At 40.7% G+C, this 13,156-nt stretch overlaps 1 protein-coding gene across 3 annotated transcripts; it reads right to left on the reverse strand.

The window, feature by feature from the left end:
• Positions 1-14: 14 nt before the first annotated feature.
• Positions 15-12,751, reverse strand: hsf1 (heat shock transcription factor 1). 3 transcript variants are annotated; one of them, XM_075450258.1, is made up of 15 exons: positions 12,330-12,751; positions 9,567-9,675; positions 9,249-9,385; positions 8,830-8,954; positions 6,934-7,009; positions 5,460-5,521; positions 5,178-5,256; positions 4,698-4,810; positions 4,420-4,613; positions 4,162-4,312; positions 3,602-3,673; positions 2,582-2,687; positions 2,443-2,496; positions 2,223-2,265; positions 15-2,135 (listed from the first exon to the last, which is right to left on the reverse strand). In XM_075450258.1, the coding sequence occupies exons 1-15, from the start codon at positions 12,450-12,452 to the stop codon at positions 1,948-1,950; spliced, it is 1,632 nt and encodes a 543-aa protein (XP_075306373.1). In that variant the 5' UTR covers positions 12,453-12,751; the 3' UTR covers positions 15-1,947. The 3 variants fall into 3 exon arrangements, with proteins under 3 accessions (XP_075306373.1, XP_075306374.1, XP_075306375.1); XM_075450259.1 differs by lacking the exon at positions 3,602-3,673; XM_075450260.1 differs by lacking the exon at positions 12,330-12,751 and having other exon boundaries at positions 9,249-9,429; positions 9,567-9,656.
• Between the last annotated feature and the right edge of the window lie 405 nt (positions 12,752-13,156).

Here is a 13,156-nt window from a genome sequence, read left to right on the forward strand (position 1 = left end):
CGTTCATGTTCAGATGTGTTTGAAACATTTTATTGAACCAAAAGTTTTGCAATTAGAATACTGTGAAAACATTCCAACCTCTGACCCCATCTTGGTTTACCACAATCCTCCTTTCTTCGACATGTAGAGAGCTGTCAGGCAAGCTCAGGTAGATTAAATAGATGGCTTATACTTGAATAATTTGTTTGAATTAAAAGCTACTTCAAACAAAAGTCAATATATCAATCACAGCGGCTTTTACACTGCAGGCAGAATCTTGTTTGTACAACAGCTGACAAACGTGGCCAATGAACTCACTTCAAGACATCAGGTCTCTTGAGGATTAAATTAATTGCTTTGTCAAAACTTGTAGCAACATTAAGAAGAATGGTTTTCTATTCTTAAAACGAAAAGTAAAAATGTGAAACAGGTTAGAGGTGCTGCTCGCATTAGTTCAAGGGAACATTACTGTAAATGCACCATGACGCTCGGCTGTAATCTGCAAGTGTGAAAGACTAAACCTTGTCCGGAAACACTGCTCTTTCGCTCTATGCCTCAACAATTTAATCATGCGTTTACCTTTTTAATTTTCTAGGATGTAAAGATGGAAGTTTCGGCAATAACTTAATTTCTCTGCGCAGGTTTAAAATAGAAGTTCTTTACATCAGTGTCACAGACCAAGAAACATATGAACTGTCTCAAGAAACGCGACAACCGACGTCCTGAAGTGATTTATGCCACAAACCTGCTCTGGTTTCAGACACACTGATCTAATCTCTGAACCACTTGAAGCTTCTAACATTACATAGAGAAGAAGTGCTAGGTCACTAAATGAAAACTCACAGTGTGAAACTGAACAGAGATCATGTTTACATGAATAAATGTAAACTGCTGGAAACGCTATGTAACTAATGTAGATCAGTCCCACCTATCTGACACAGAATCTAATTGATCAGCATGAACACTGATCAAACAGGACTTTTCGTTGCGATGAAGTCGAGCGGAGCCGTGGTGTGTCGTCTGAGAGTAGTGTACGTTAGCAGAGCTTCAGTTCCATCTGTGTCACACAGGAGGCGTTTGGGTGCAGTGTGGAGTGTTGGGTCATCGGCGTTTTGGAAGAGCTCAGATGTGCCGCAGCAGTTGAAACAGTTTCTCTCCGGGCTCCCTGGCGCTGTCACAGCCGGGTGGAGGAGAACAAACTCATATGAGAAACCAGGTCTGTCGCCTGGAGTCTGGCTAAAGCTGCGGAGAAGCTGTAGTGGAAACATATCAACGTGGTTGGCCTGAACAGGACCGACCCCAATACATGAAAAAAGAAAAACAGGCTGGATCAACGCGTCTTTGTCTGCGGTTTACGTGGTAACAGAGACGACAAGAGGGCGATAAACAGTTTGTAATAAAGTCTTCCAAAAAATATTTAGATTCTTTTTGTTATATTGAAATTCTACACATGAAATCAAATACAACCATAAAATCTGACAACATGCAAAGCAGAAAGAGAACCTGGGTCACATGATCCTGACTCCCCTGAACTATGACATCATCCATACTGACTGACCTGTCCCTGAAAAGACCAGCAAGTGCACGTGACCCTGGTTCTCTGAGGTCCTCAGACCTTATTTGTTTTTTTTTTTTCAGTTTTTGGGGGTTTTTTTGTTCTTTTTTTGTTCTTTTAATGTTCTTTTTTTTTTCTTTCTTTTTTTTAATTTTTTTTTTTTAAACAGCAAACCACAAAGGATTTGATTTAAGCAGCGAAGAAGAAACAAAATCTAAATAAAAAGACTAAAAGAAAACAAGTATAGAAATGTATTAATATTGATCAATAATATCTGCATAATTCAAACATGACCTTTGACCTAATGATTGATCTACAACTGATCGATTTCATCATCATCTATTGCTGCCGAGTCAGCGCTCAGAGTGTCCTGTTGCTATGGTTACTGAGAGGTCGTCACATTCCTGCAGATGTCAGAGGTTAGAGTCAAGTTGGGTCTGGCTCAGCAGGTCATCCACAGAGTCATCAGAGGGCGTGTCGGAGCTGAAAAATGGCTGCGTCTCCAACTCCAGCAGGGACGGCAGGTCGGCTCCGTCCTCCCCCAGGCTGATTGGTTCGGGCATTTGGACAGGTGTGGCTGTGTACTGCACCAACTGCTTCCCTGCACCAATCGTTTAAAGCAACATGTGACCAAGACAGCAAGGTTTGGGATTCCTGCATTATCCAAATGAAGGCGAATGTGAGCTACCTGCACTGCCTGCACTTTCTTTCGGAGCTTCGTCAGACAGAAGCTGAAAGGAAATAGTTTCATCCGTGAGACGGGTGTGACATCAACAAGACAAACACTTCTTATGTGTCATTTGTACTCACGCCTAAATGAACACGGTCACTCTGCAAAATAACTGCTGTAATTTGTATAATAATCAGGGAAAGAAATTCACAAATTAGGAATGTACTATTAAACTCACAGTGTCCAAACTATCGAGGTCAAAGTCTCCGGTAGGGTTGGACGAACTGAAAAACTAAACACAATCCAAGTTCATGTCAAGGGAGACATAATGATAGTAATTAATAGATGGCATATTAATGAGATGCAGTCAGACTGACCTCCATGAGCGGAGATGTGTCAAAGGTGAACATTTGTGAGTTCAAAATGTTCTGCAGGTTTTCTAAGCTGTTGTCAATACAATCAACATGATCATAAAGTTCAGACCTGAGACACAGAAAACAAACAGGGGGAGAGAGACATCTGTTAGTTGACATCATCAGCCTGGTGTTATTCTAGATTTTTCTTTTGTCCACATGGACCCAAACCAACAGCACATTCAGTCTCTGCTTCGCTTGCCCATCTCTCCCCAAAAGGGGAATTTATAAAACACCTCCGAAACACTCTGAACTCTGAGCTAAAGGTGCAGATTGCTGCAGATCTCGTCATATCATTTCATGATACACTGGTGACTTCATACGCTGCAGTTTTTAGCGACACATCGTTAAGACGGGAGAAAAGAGTGAAGCTACTGGGGACTATTTTCAGTTGGAGATTAATCTATATTTTGATCAGGCATCAAATAGACATACAGTACTTGTCAAAAACCAAACCAGTGTTGGTCTGGTCTTGTCACATGATGACAAGGAGAAAAATATAGAATGGCACCAGAGAAATTAACAAATTCCTATTAGAAATATCTAGAATTGTTATAGACTATATGTAAAAAATGACGTAGCCACAGTAATGTCTCTCAGGTTTTCAAGCCTTGAAGTTCAGCATTTCAACTGTTGCTTTTTTTGCTTGGTGCCGATTAAGAGCTGTATCTATGTAATAACCTATAAACATAAAAAAAAAAAAAGTAGCCTCTGCACCATTATCTAAAAGATTAGAAATTATCAACTAAGGCCATAAACTTGTGGAGGTAAAAAAAAAAAAAAAAAGATTATATTATATATTAATATTAATAATATCTAGACCAGTTGGCTAATATTTCTCCTTTATCTCTGTACAACCCAAACGAGTCGCCCTCTGATTGTAATCGGAAATAATGAAGGTTTAACGCATAGGTTTCATCTTCTACACCGAGAGGATACGTCTATCTTTTAGATACAGTCTACAATAATTATTTAAAGATTCACTTGTCGGGCTGTGTTGATATGATGCGCCAAACTTCAGGTGGGAGTCCACCTGCAGAGAGAGGGAGTAGGAATCTGAGGGAAGCACATAGGGTTTTAATGACAAAGGGTGCCTTTAAAAGAATTATCATCTGAAAACAAATTTAACAAATACTGAACCCATGTAACGTTTAATTGCATAGTAATTACTCTATGACACAGTATACGTATGTGCAGCAATGCATTAGGGGTAAGATGTGCACAATCAGACATGAGAGATGCAAAAATGACAAGAATACATTTGACTATTGTCAGGGCAGTAGCTGATTAAGTACAGAGTGGTTGCTGGGTAGTTGATTGGCAGGTTGATTGGCAGATTTATTGGCAGGTTGATTGGCAGATTTATTGGCAGGTTGATTGGCAGGTTGATTGGCAGGTGGAGGAAAGCTATTGGATAGCTGTTGTTTTTTAGACGGTTCTGAGGCATTTGTTGGAAATGTTGCGAAGCATTTTTGAGGAAAAAAATAGCAACTTTATGTTGTCGGCATCAGCACATGCTGCTGCCACACTGTCTGCACACTTACTTGTCAATACAGGCGACGGTCTGACATTTCTGTTGAGGTGTTGTGGGACTTGCGGGGCTGGGGGCAGAGTTTGGGATGGCAACGGGGGCAGTTGATTGGCTGGTCAGGAGGGACTCAGTTGAGGCAGGGCTCATCACAACAATAGAGCTGGCTATAGAGGAGATAGAAAGATGTTAAACGATGGAAAGTATTTTTTCATTGGCAATCAACACAGCTCTGAGGGAAAATCTAACTATAAGTTCAAAATCTCATGAATACCTGCTGGGATGGTAGCGGTGGCGGTGGTGGTGGTGGTGACTGGTGTTGGCTGTATCTCGTCCTGAAGGAAGGAGTCCATCAAGGTGGTCGGGGACAGAAGGGTGTCCACACTTGTAGGCTCTATCTCGAAAACAGGACATACCTCCACATCAGGACTTGACGGTTCCTCTTTGATATCAATCGAATGGCTCTCTCTGCAGGTATATCGGGCACAATTAGAGAATTCTGACTGAGGAATCATTTACCAACTAAAGGACAGTGATCTTATTGGTGCTCACCCAGTCCATTCACCATTTTCATCATCTGGGGTGGAGGTGGCTACATCTGTGATGTCAGAGATGATTGGTCCAGAACTCACCGGGCTGTCAGCTGAGAAGAGACTGGCTGCAGCCTGAGGACACAAGACAGATGTTAAATGGGACTCACTGACCAGTCAATAAACATGATGACCAAACACATCGTGGCCTGTTGTTTTAAACATCCTAAGTGAGACAAACACCTAAAGAGGTGTGCTCAGTTAACCAAAGTCTTCTTTTTAACAGCTGATAAGAGGCCAAGCAGCATCAAAGAAGAAAAACAAGCGGAGACATTGGTCTGTACTCTGAATGCAAGCAACTGCTTGGTCTGCTGTTAGCTGTACGGTTACCTGCCACCACCCTCTGTAACCTTGTGTCAGGTGCAGCGTCCCCTACTGATCTGCACTGACCTGAATCTGCGATAAAATCTAAATCCTGAATCAGAAGGACAACTTAAGTTACCTGCAAGTGCTCCAATGAGAAGGGCCGGTTGTACTTGGGCATGGAGTGGCCGGAATTAGAGTCATTGAGCATCAGAGGACTACAGAAGAAGAAAAAAGTAATTAATTAACATTTTAACATTAACTTTCTATGTGGACCTCAGAAAGGAGGGAAGCAGAACACCATATTTTGCATAATAATTATGATATTTAAATTAGAAATTCTCCATGTTTGCCCAATCTGTACTTAATTGAACATTGGTTGTTAAAGTTTGTTGTGTTTAAAATGCATGTGTCAACTTGCATCTTTCGCTTGACTCCCATGATCCTGTTGGTCTGGACGAGAGACACCAGAAATTGGATCAACTGCATAGAGAGAGAGTTTATTATTAGCTCAGGTGGCAAATAAGGTGAAGGGACGGCAAGAGGTCAGCGTCGTCCTGACTATGTGCTAAAAGTTTCGTACAGACTGATAGCAGATCCCCTTCCGAGCATCGCAATCAGCTCTGATCAATATATGAAAATAAACAGAGGGAGGGGACATGCATGTGGATGCTTTATATAGACTACAACTCTGCATAAACATTCACAGAGACTCATTAAAGGAGTCTCGCCTCCAGTTTAGCTGACTTTCAGAAAAAATTTGATAAAAGGTCTGATTAGAGTTTGTGAAGACTTTAAAATATCTGGGGACCATTATTGACACTCAACTTAATTTTGAAGCAAACTGTGAAGCTGTGTGTAAAAAAAAAAAGGCTCCCAAGCATCTGCACTGTTTAAGGAAACTTGAGGAAGCTTTGTTCCTGCTGTTGTCACTGAACTGAACAAGTTGTAGCTTATCTGCACAAACACCGTCACTTATTTTCACGGTATTTTATTTAGCTTGTAATCCAGTTGAATTATTTATTATTATGTTACTGGCCAGCCTTTTTTTTGTGGAACCAGAGCATCCCCTCACACCTGGTTTCCTGTACTTGTAGGGGCATAACACTGTATGTAGATGTGTTAATAAAGTTGTGCAAAGGCAGAAATGTTCTTTTTTACCACTATAAGGCCGTGTGCATCTATAAATATCTTTTATAAATCTCAAATCTGATTTCCACTCCCATTTTAAGTGTGACTGGATGCAGACACTCCCCTAATCTGTCATTTACTTTGTGAGACCCCGGTTGCACCACAACCAAATAGGAATGATAACGACAGCAAGAAAAAAGAAGAAGCACAGTTTTACTAAATATAAAACTGATACACTGGCAGCTTGCGTAAGTGGTGGGTGGACAAAAAGAATATCCGTTTAATTCGGTGACCTCAGTTCTGCGATCACAAGCTGAGTTAAATAAGTACTAAGCAATCAGCTCTGTAGGTTCAGAGCAAGGAAACCTGTAGAGCTGGAAAAAGAACAAGTAAGAATAAAAACCAACTGTCTCAACGTTATCAGCTACAGCAGCTAACCAATAACTCCCGTTATATCTACAATGCATAAATACACAACTTCTGCACCTTCTTTGGTGAGATGGTCAGGGCACAAACGTACAGATAGTTTGTGATGTGCTTGCTGTTTGCTTAGAAACTTGTAGAAGCCTATGAGACAGTCTAGTGCCAGACAAAGTCTCGTTGGAGAGGTCACCCAAAGCTGCAGTTATTCATAGCACCCACAATTACAGTAACTAAGAGTATGTTGTGAAAATTGACAACTGACATTGAAAATCACCATCCTACTGAGCAATCTCAATAGCACTGCTCAGTCTGACTGAGGGAAGGTGTGGCTATGTTCTTACCTTGTTGACCACTTTCTGTTGCTGGGTGTGTTTCTGTCTCAGACTGGCCACCTCCCTCCATAGAGCCTCATTCTCACTGAAACACAGGAGAGGAACTGAAGCCAGCCAGAAAACTGTACATTAAAGACATCTTTATGCACAAGAACGGAGATATTCAGAGTCCTGTGGGGTCTTCCTTTATATGCAAGTTTCACATTCTCTACACATAAACACAAGATGGCTTGCAGAGCAAGATTGTGTCACCATCTCCTTGATTTGAATCCCTAAAAGTGCCATTCTACCCTTTGTTGACATAGTAACAGGAGACAGCAGCAGGATAGCGTTGGTGCTGACCTGACAAAATATACCAATACTAAATAAATATCTTGGTATTTCTAAGCTGATTAAAATATACAAATTGTTCCATTTGAACTCAAACCCACAGAGGCACTTTTATTCAAAGACTAATGAAATTATAAACTCCAACAGGTTTTCGTCTTCTGCTCAACAAAGCACAGCTGTGCAAATAATAAATATGTAAACAAGAATAACCCACCCTTTCCCAGTTTGAAATTATCCCGCTGCAAAGTTTATATTAACGTGACATTGAAAAGGTAGATCACAGGTGGCATTTGAAAAGCTTTAAAACAAATAGCCAATTTTAAATTTTTAAAAAAAAGACACACTTCTCTGACCGAAGGTGCTGTGGAACTACCAAAAAGTAGACAACAAAAGTAACAGGCCATGCCTCTTATAAGACCTTCTGACAACACTGTGTTTTGTTACAGGTGGTACTTAGACGTAAATTAAGATTTTTAGTTAACTTAGTTTTGAAAAACAAATTTGCTAAGTTGGCAATTAGATGAGATGTTGTCAGCAAGCACAGCTCAGCATGTTTCCAACAATCAGAGGGAAAAATGGGGAGAAATACACGCAGGCCCAGTTTTACAGGGGTCTGATTATACTAAACTGTATTGGGTGAATTCATACTTCAGTTGAAAAAATAGCTGTATAAGTTAGTATAGCACCCAGACCTACCGACCATACCAAAGAACCGTGGCATCAGATTTAGCATGAAGTTCACTCCTTCATAATCCAACATAGACAGCCGCCAATATCACCTGTTTTGTATAAAGCCTGATTTATACCTCTTTTAACTGCCCTTGCGCCTTGTGTTAATGGCTCGAGACGTTTATGCTTCATTTTGCTTTGTCGGCGGTTGCGTGTGCTGCGTGACGATTCACCGCCAGGACAGTAGGTGGAGCAGCGGGTTTTTTCAATGACAAGCCTACTACGATGAAAGGAAATTCATCGCCAGGACCTCTTCGGCAAGTCTCTCTTCGAGTGGATTCATGCTTCTTCTTCTTCGCTTTCTACCTTGGCGTTTGAAAACAGCGCCCTTTTATTAGGGGATGAAACCGGAAGATGAACACGCCCTTGGATGTGATGTAGATAGTGGCTTGCGCTCGCGTCTTGTGTCTTGCGTGAAGTTTAGAAAATTGAGGTGACACACGCAAGCACGCAAGGGCTTGCTTTGCGTCACCGACCATAAATTGGGCTTTAGACCTGAACAGACCTCTAGTTGTGGGACAACCTTAAGAATGAGGTGGTTGTTTTTTTCAGAATAACAACTGTTCTCTGTTCTTCAGTGTCTTCAGTGAGGCGTTTTGCCCGTACGTTTAGAGAAATGTAAGGAGGTCACCTGTCAGTGATCTCTTATTGTCACAAAGTCAGAATAAAACTATAATAACAACAGCAAGATGTGTGAAATGAACTTTGTGTTGAAGTCCTGTCTCCCCTTTGCTCTAAGAAGGCACGCACATGCTCAACTCACAGTCTTCTTTTCTAAGAAATGACAATTTGAGTGTGAGAAAAAGAATGCAAAAGTTTTTGTGTATTCTGCCTCGGTATCCTTACTGTTTCATGCTGATGATTCTGGAGTCGATGGTCTCCTGTTTTCCCTTCATGTGCTGGACGTCGCTCAGGATCTTGTTCACTTCATTGGTAGAGATCTTCACCTCTTCCTGACGGACTGACGACACCTGAACAAGTCATATGGCAAAGAGACCGTTACCGTGGAGACTACGGACAAACTGATTTATCAGGTTTAAAAATAGGTGTCGTGTCTTTATTATAAACAGGTATAAGAAGGTGTTTGCAATGTAAATGGAATGTGTAAACAGCTTAACTGAAGATTTGGTGAAGCTGTGCAGTGATATACCTGTAGTAAAGGGACTCAAAGGTGTAACTAATATGAAAATATAAACTAAAACTGGAGCCAGCCGTACAATTCCTGCATCAGGTCAAACGTGTGAGCTTTCTGTGCAGGTACGTACGTTGGTCACTTTGCGTTTGATGTTCTCCAGCAGGTGTTCTTGTCCTCTGATGAAGAACGGGTGCTGGAACTCTGTGTCGTCTCTCTCTGGTTTCACCAAACCGCCCTGCTCAATATGCACCACCTTACGGAAACCATCTGAACACCGACGTGTACAGAATATCATCACCTTCAGTCAGCTTCTGTATTTCAATAAATCATCATCACTTGTTCTGAGTAACGTCTTTGCTATGATGGCAGTGACTGGTCTGCCACGGTTGATATCGATCAGTTATTGGTAGAAGTAAAAAAAATTTAAAAAAATAACGCTGATACTCACACATGTTGAGCTGCCGGATGAAGCTGGCCATGTTGTTGTGCTTGAAGAACTTTGGCAGAACCTCTTTAGAGAACCGGCCCTGATCAAACACATGGAAGCTGGTTCCACTCTGATACAAGAGAGAATTTGACATAGATTGCTCCAATAAACAATTTTCTCACCAACATAAAAGAATAAGCAGTTATTTCATACTTAAATCAACAATTTTTCAGACAAAAAAAGACATTGGTATGTGAATATTCGATGCTCATCTTTGTCATTTGTTGCAGTAAAAGCCAACATAGAATTTGTCTTGATCTCTATAATGTGAATATTTCTTAAAATGCTCTGTACAGCTGGATATGTTCTGGCTCAATTTTATCAAAACACTGAGTTAAAATGGTGATAATGGTCAAAGTGAAAGACTGCAGCTTTTTGTTTCAGATACTTTTAAAGTTATGTTGACGTCACCTCGCTGATTCGCAAATGTATCTAAACCATCGGAATTTGTGCTTTGTGGGTGATCTCGTTGCATGCGCTTCTACAGAACAGGGGCGTCCCCGTCTATCCTCAAGAAACTCTTGAAGACCCAGCTCATCAGAGAGCATCTCCTACCCTAGCATTTACCCTGTACTTCCCTCCCCCCTCTACTGCACTTCCTCTTTCTGTACTTCTCTCTATGCCTGCACTCTATCTCTGCACTGTCACTCTGTCACCTCTAACAGAGCCTGACCAGTGGTTTTCCTTCTATGTAGCGTATTGTTAGCTTTGATGTTAGCCGCATTGTTATATCCTCATTTGTAAGTCGCTTTGGATAAAGGCGTCTGCCAAAATGCGTAAACATAATCTAGTTGTGAGATGACAGATTACTTATAATCAGCCATCAGTGTGTAGATGGGCTCATTTTCTAGAATAACCGTTACGAAAATTACACACATCTTGTTAAGCAGCTCAGAAGTGGAAATAAAGATCAGGCTGATAGGAGTTATGTTGACACTCCCCCTCTTCATCACTGCAGCCAGGCCAAACAATATAAACAATTAACAGCAAGGCAATATGGGGCAGGATTTTGTAAGGCAACTACAAATTTTCTGGAAATATAACAGTGCTTAACATGATCAGGTAGCCAGAACACAACTATAGATAGACATTAGTGGTGGTAATGTTGATGTGATCACAAACAGTCTGTTGCATATTACCAGGTCTAGCGCTGTTGGTGGTCGATGTGTGTTTGGTTGTCATGTTATATAACTGGCTATATGTACACGAATGATAACTAAACTCATAGACTGTCGAGTAACTTTTTGGGGGATTTTTGTGATGAGTGGTCATACTTTTGATCACTTTAATCACTTGCCCTTTGAAGCAAGTGAAACTCCATACAAAGATGGAAGCTCAGAATGTAAATTTGATTTTTTTTTTCTTCTTGGCAGAGAGTTGCTCAGATCAGCAACAAGTAACCTAAAATCAAAATACGTGAGCAATATCGTGTTCGATGTGTCACCTTTTTGACAGACCAAACTTAATGAAATGTGGATCTAAAGTTGGCGAGTTACAGTGGATTTTGTAAACAATTTTTCACTTCCCAGTACAAGTTCTTGTTAGTTTACACCAGGTTCTTGTCAACCTCATGTGTCCACCACATTGAGGTGGACATATGTCTTCATGGGAAGTGCAGTATCTGTATTCCTATACCCCTAGATAGGAGTCAAAGCTATTTGTTATTTCCCTGGTCGAATACATTTTGAAAACGGAATGAGTGATATCACATACTACCCTGACACTGGTTCTAGTATTTTACTAGTATTTAACTAATAAGCTAAAATAACAGAAAATTATTGCCTGACTCCCCCACAAGTGTACTCAGCTGTTACTTGCACCACACTACATGTACAAACAGTGATGAGCGTAATGTAAAATATAAACATGAAGCTGCTCTACTGGACAAACTATGAGATAACAACATTTCAAAGATTCCTCCACACCCATTTAGCCTTTTTCTGTCAAGGATGTTGACTGACTAATATATCATCGGGCTCTAGCTTTAACTCTGTAGTGTTTAAATCCCCATTAAATTTAATTTCATGAGCAGTTGTAATCAGTTTGAAGTGGTAAGTAATTCTAAGAGCATTTTACTTCTGCACCTGTGCAAGCTGGTTTTACAACACGCACAAAAGCAGAACCTCCTCTGAGTGGAATGTGACCCTCATTATTATGCTTATGCTTGACCTATTCCAACTAGAAGTGTCTGCTTGATAATAAAACGATAATGACCATATATATACATTTTTCGACGTATAGTGTAGGCCTAGTTGTAAGACAAATTGTAGCTGATGTAAATGTGAAAACGTCATGCGGTGGTATAATCCGTCGGAGGAAACAGAACTGACAGCCATTCAGACGGTTTCAATCATCAATCAGTCGTGAAGTATTATTAGAAACAACTAGCCCAGCCAGTAAGCATATCAGTCTGTTAACAGTCAGTTAATTAGTTCAGATGGTCACCTTGACTGAAACTAACAGCTGAATAACAGCTGAACCTGAAGATCTAACTGTTTTCACTTCATCGGACAAATAGGTTGTTTCATACGAGTAACTGTCCGAGGACCGCTGAGTCTATCTCATTATTCTATAGATTATTAATTAATTAGGTTCCTTCTGCCTAACTTAACCCCTCTCTGTTATTTAAAGTCCTGAGTGTTTGTTTGACTAAACTCCTCTCTGAAGGACTCCGCTTGCTAACCGTTAGCCGTTAGCTCATCTCAAATAGAATAAAACGAGTACCGGGCTCCAGCAGATAAGCAGGTCGGTCTCAGGGTCCTCCACCAAGGTCCACAGTTTTGTTAGGAAGGCCGGGACGTTACCGCCGCTCAGCACCACCCCTCCTCCACCTCCAGGATACTCCATCGCAACAACGAAAAACAAAACCCACACTGGACTTCTGCAGCTAATCTGAGCTAACGATGCTAACAGTTAGCCAACCGTTATCCCCATCCTCAAAGACGAAAAACAGATAAACTGCAACACTAAGATCGACAGTGGTTTGGTGGAGATTGTAAAGGGCTCAGTTCTAGTTCTGGATTCAGTTAGTCTCTTCTGGTTGGCAGATGATTTATCCAAGTTTATTCTAAATAAACTCCGTCGTCGAAAATGCCAACAAATCCGATAAAACACACAACTGCGTAGCAAGCTGGCTGTCGCATTCTGACAACGTCACAAAACGTAATGAGAACGCCTGGTCGCGTTGTGACGTCGACGTCTATTGTCCAGATTATTTCTGATTTTATCGAAAGCATCTGAGAGTTTAAAAGAAAATACACACCCAAGAATTAGAAATAATTTATTCAAAGTCAATGTGAACTTTATTTAGAATCTCATTACTACCTTATTACAACGTTTATACTATACGCAACAGGTATCTAGAAATCATGAATATGTAGTCGCTATGATATTACACAAACATTAAAGTGTCATTAGAATAATGTGACGGTGACAATTCCATCTACATCGTTTATTTGTCATTTGACAACAGTGAATGCAGTTATGATGCACAACACTGTGACCCCAGATCATATGTTGTTGCCAGATAATCAGGGTTATTCAATTAATCT

Source organism: Odontesthes bonariensis, chromosome 18, assembly GCF_027942865.1.
Source record: "Odontesthes bonariensis isolate fOdoBon6 chromosome 18, fOdoBon6.hap1, whole genome shotgun sequence".
In the NCBI taxonomy this organism is placed as follows: Eukaryota; Metazoa; Chordata; class Actinopteri; order Atheriniformes; family Atherinopsidae; genus Odontesthes; species Odontesthes bonariensis.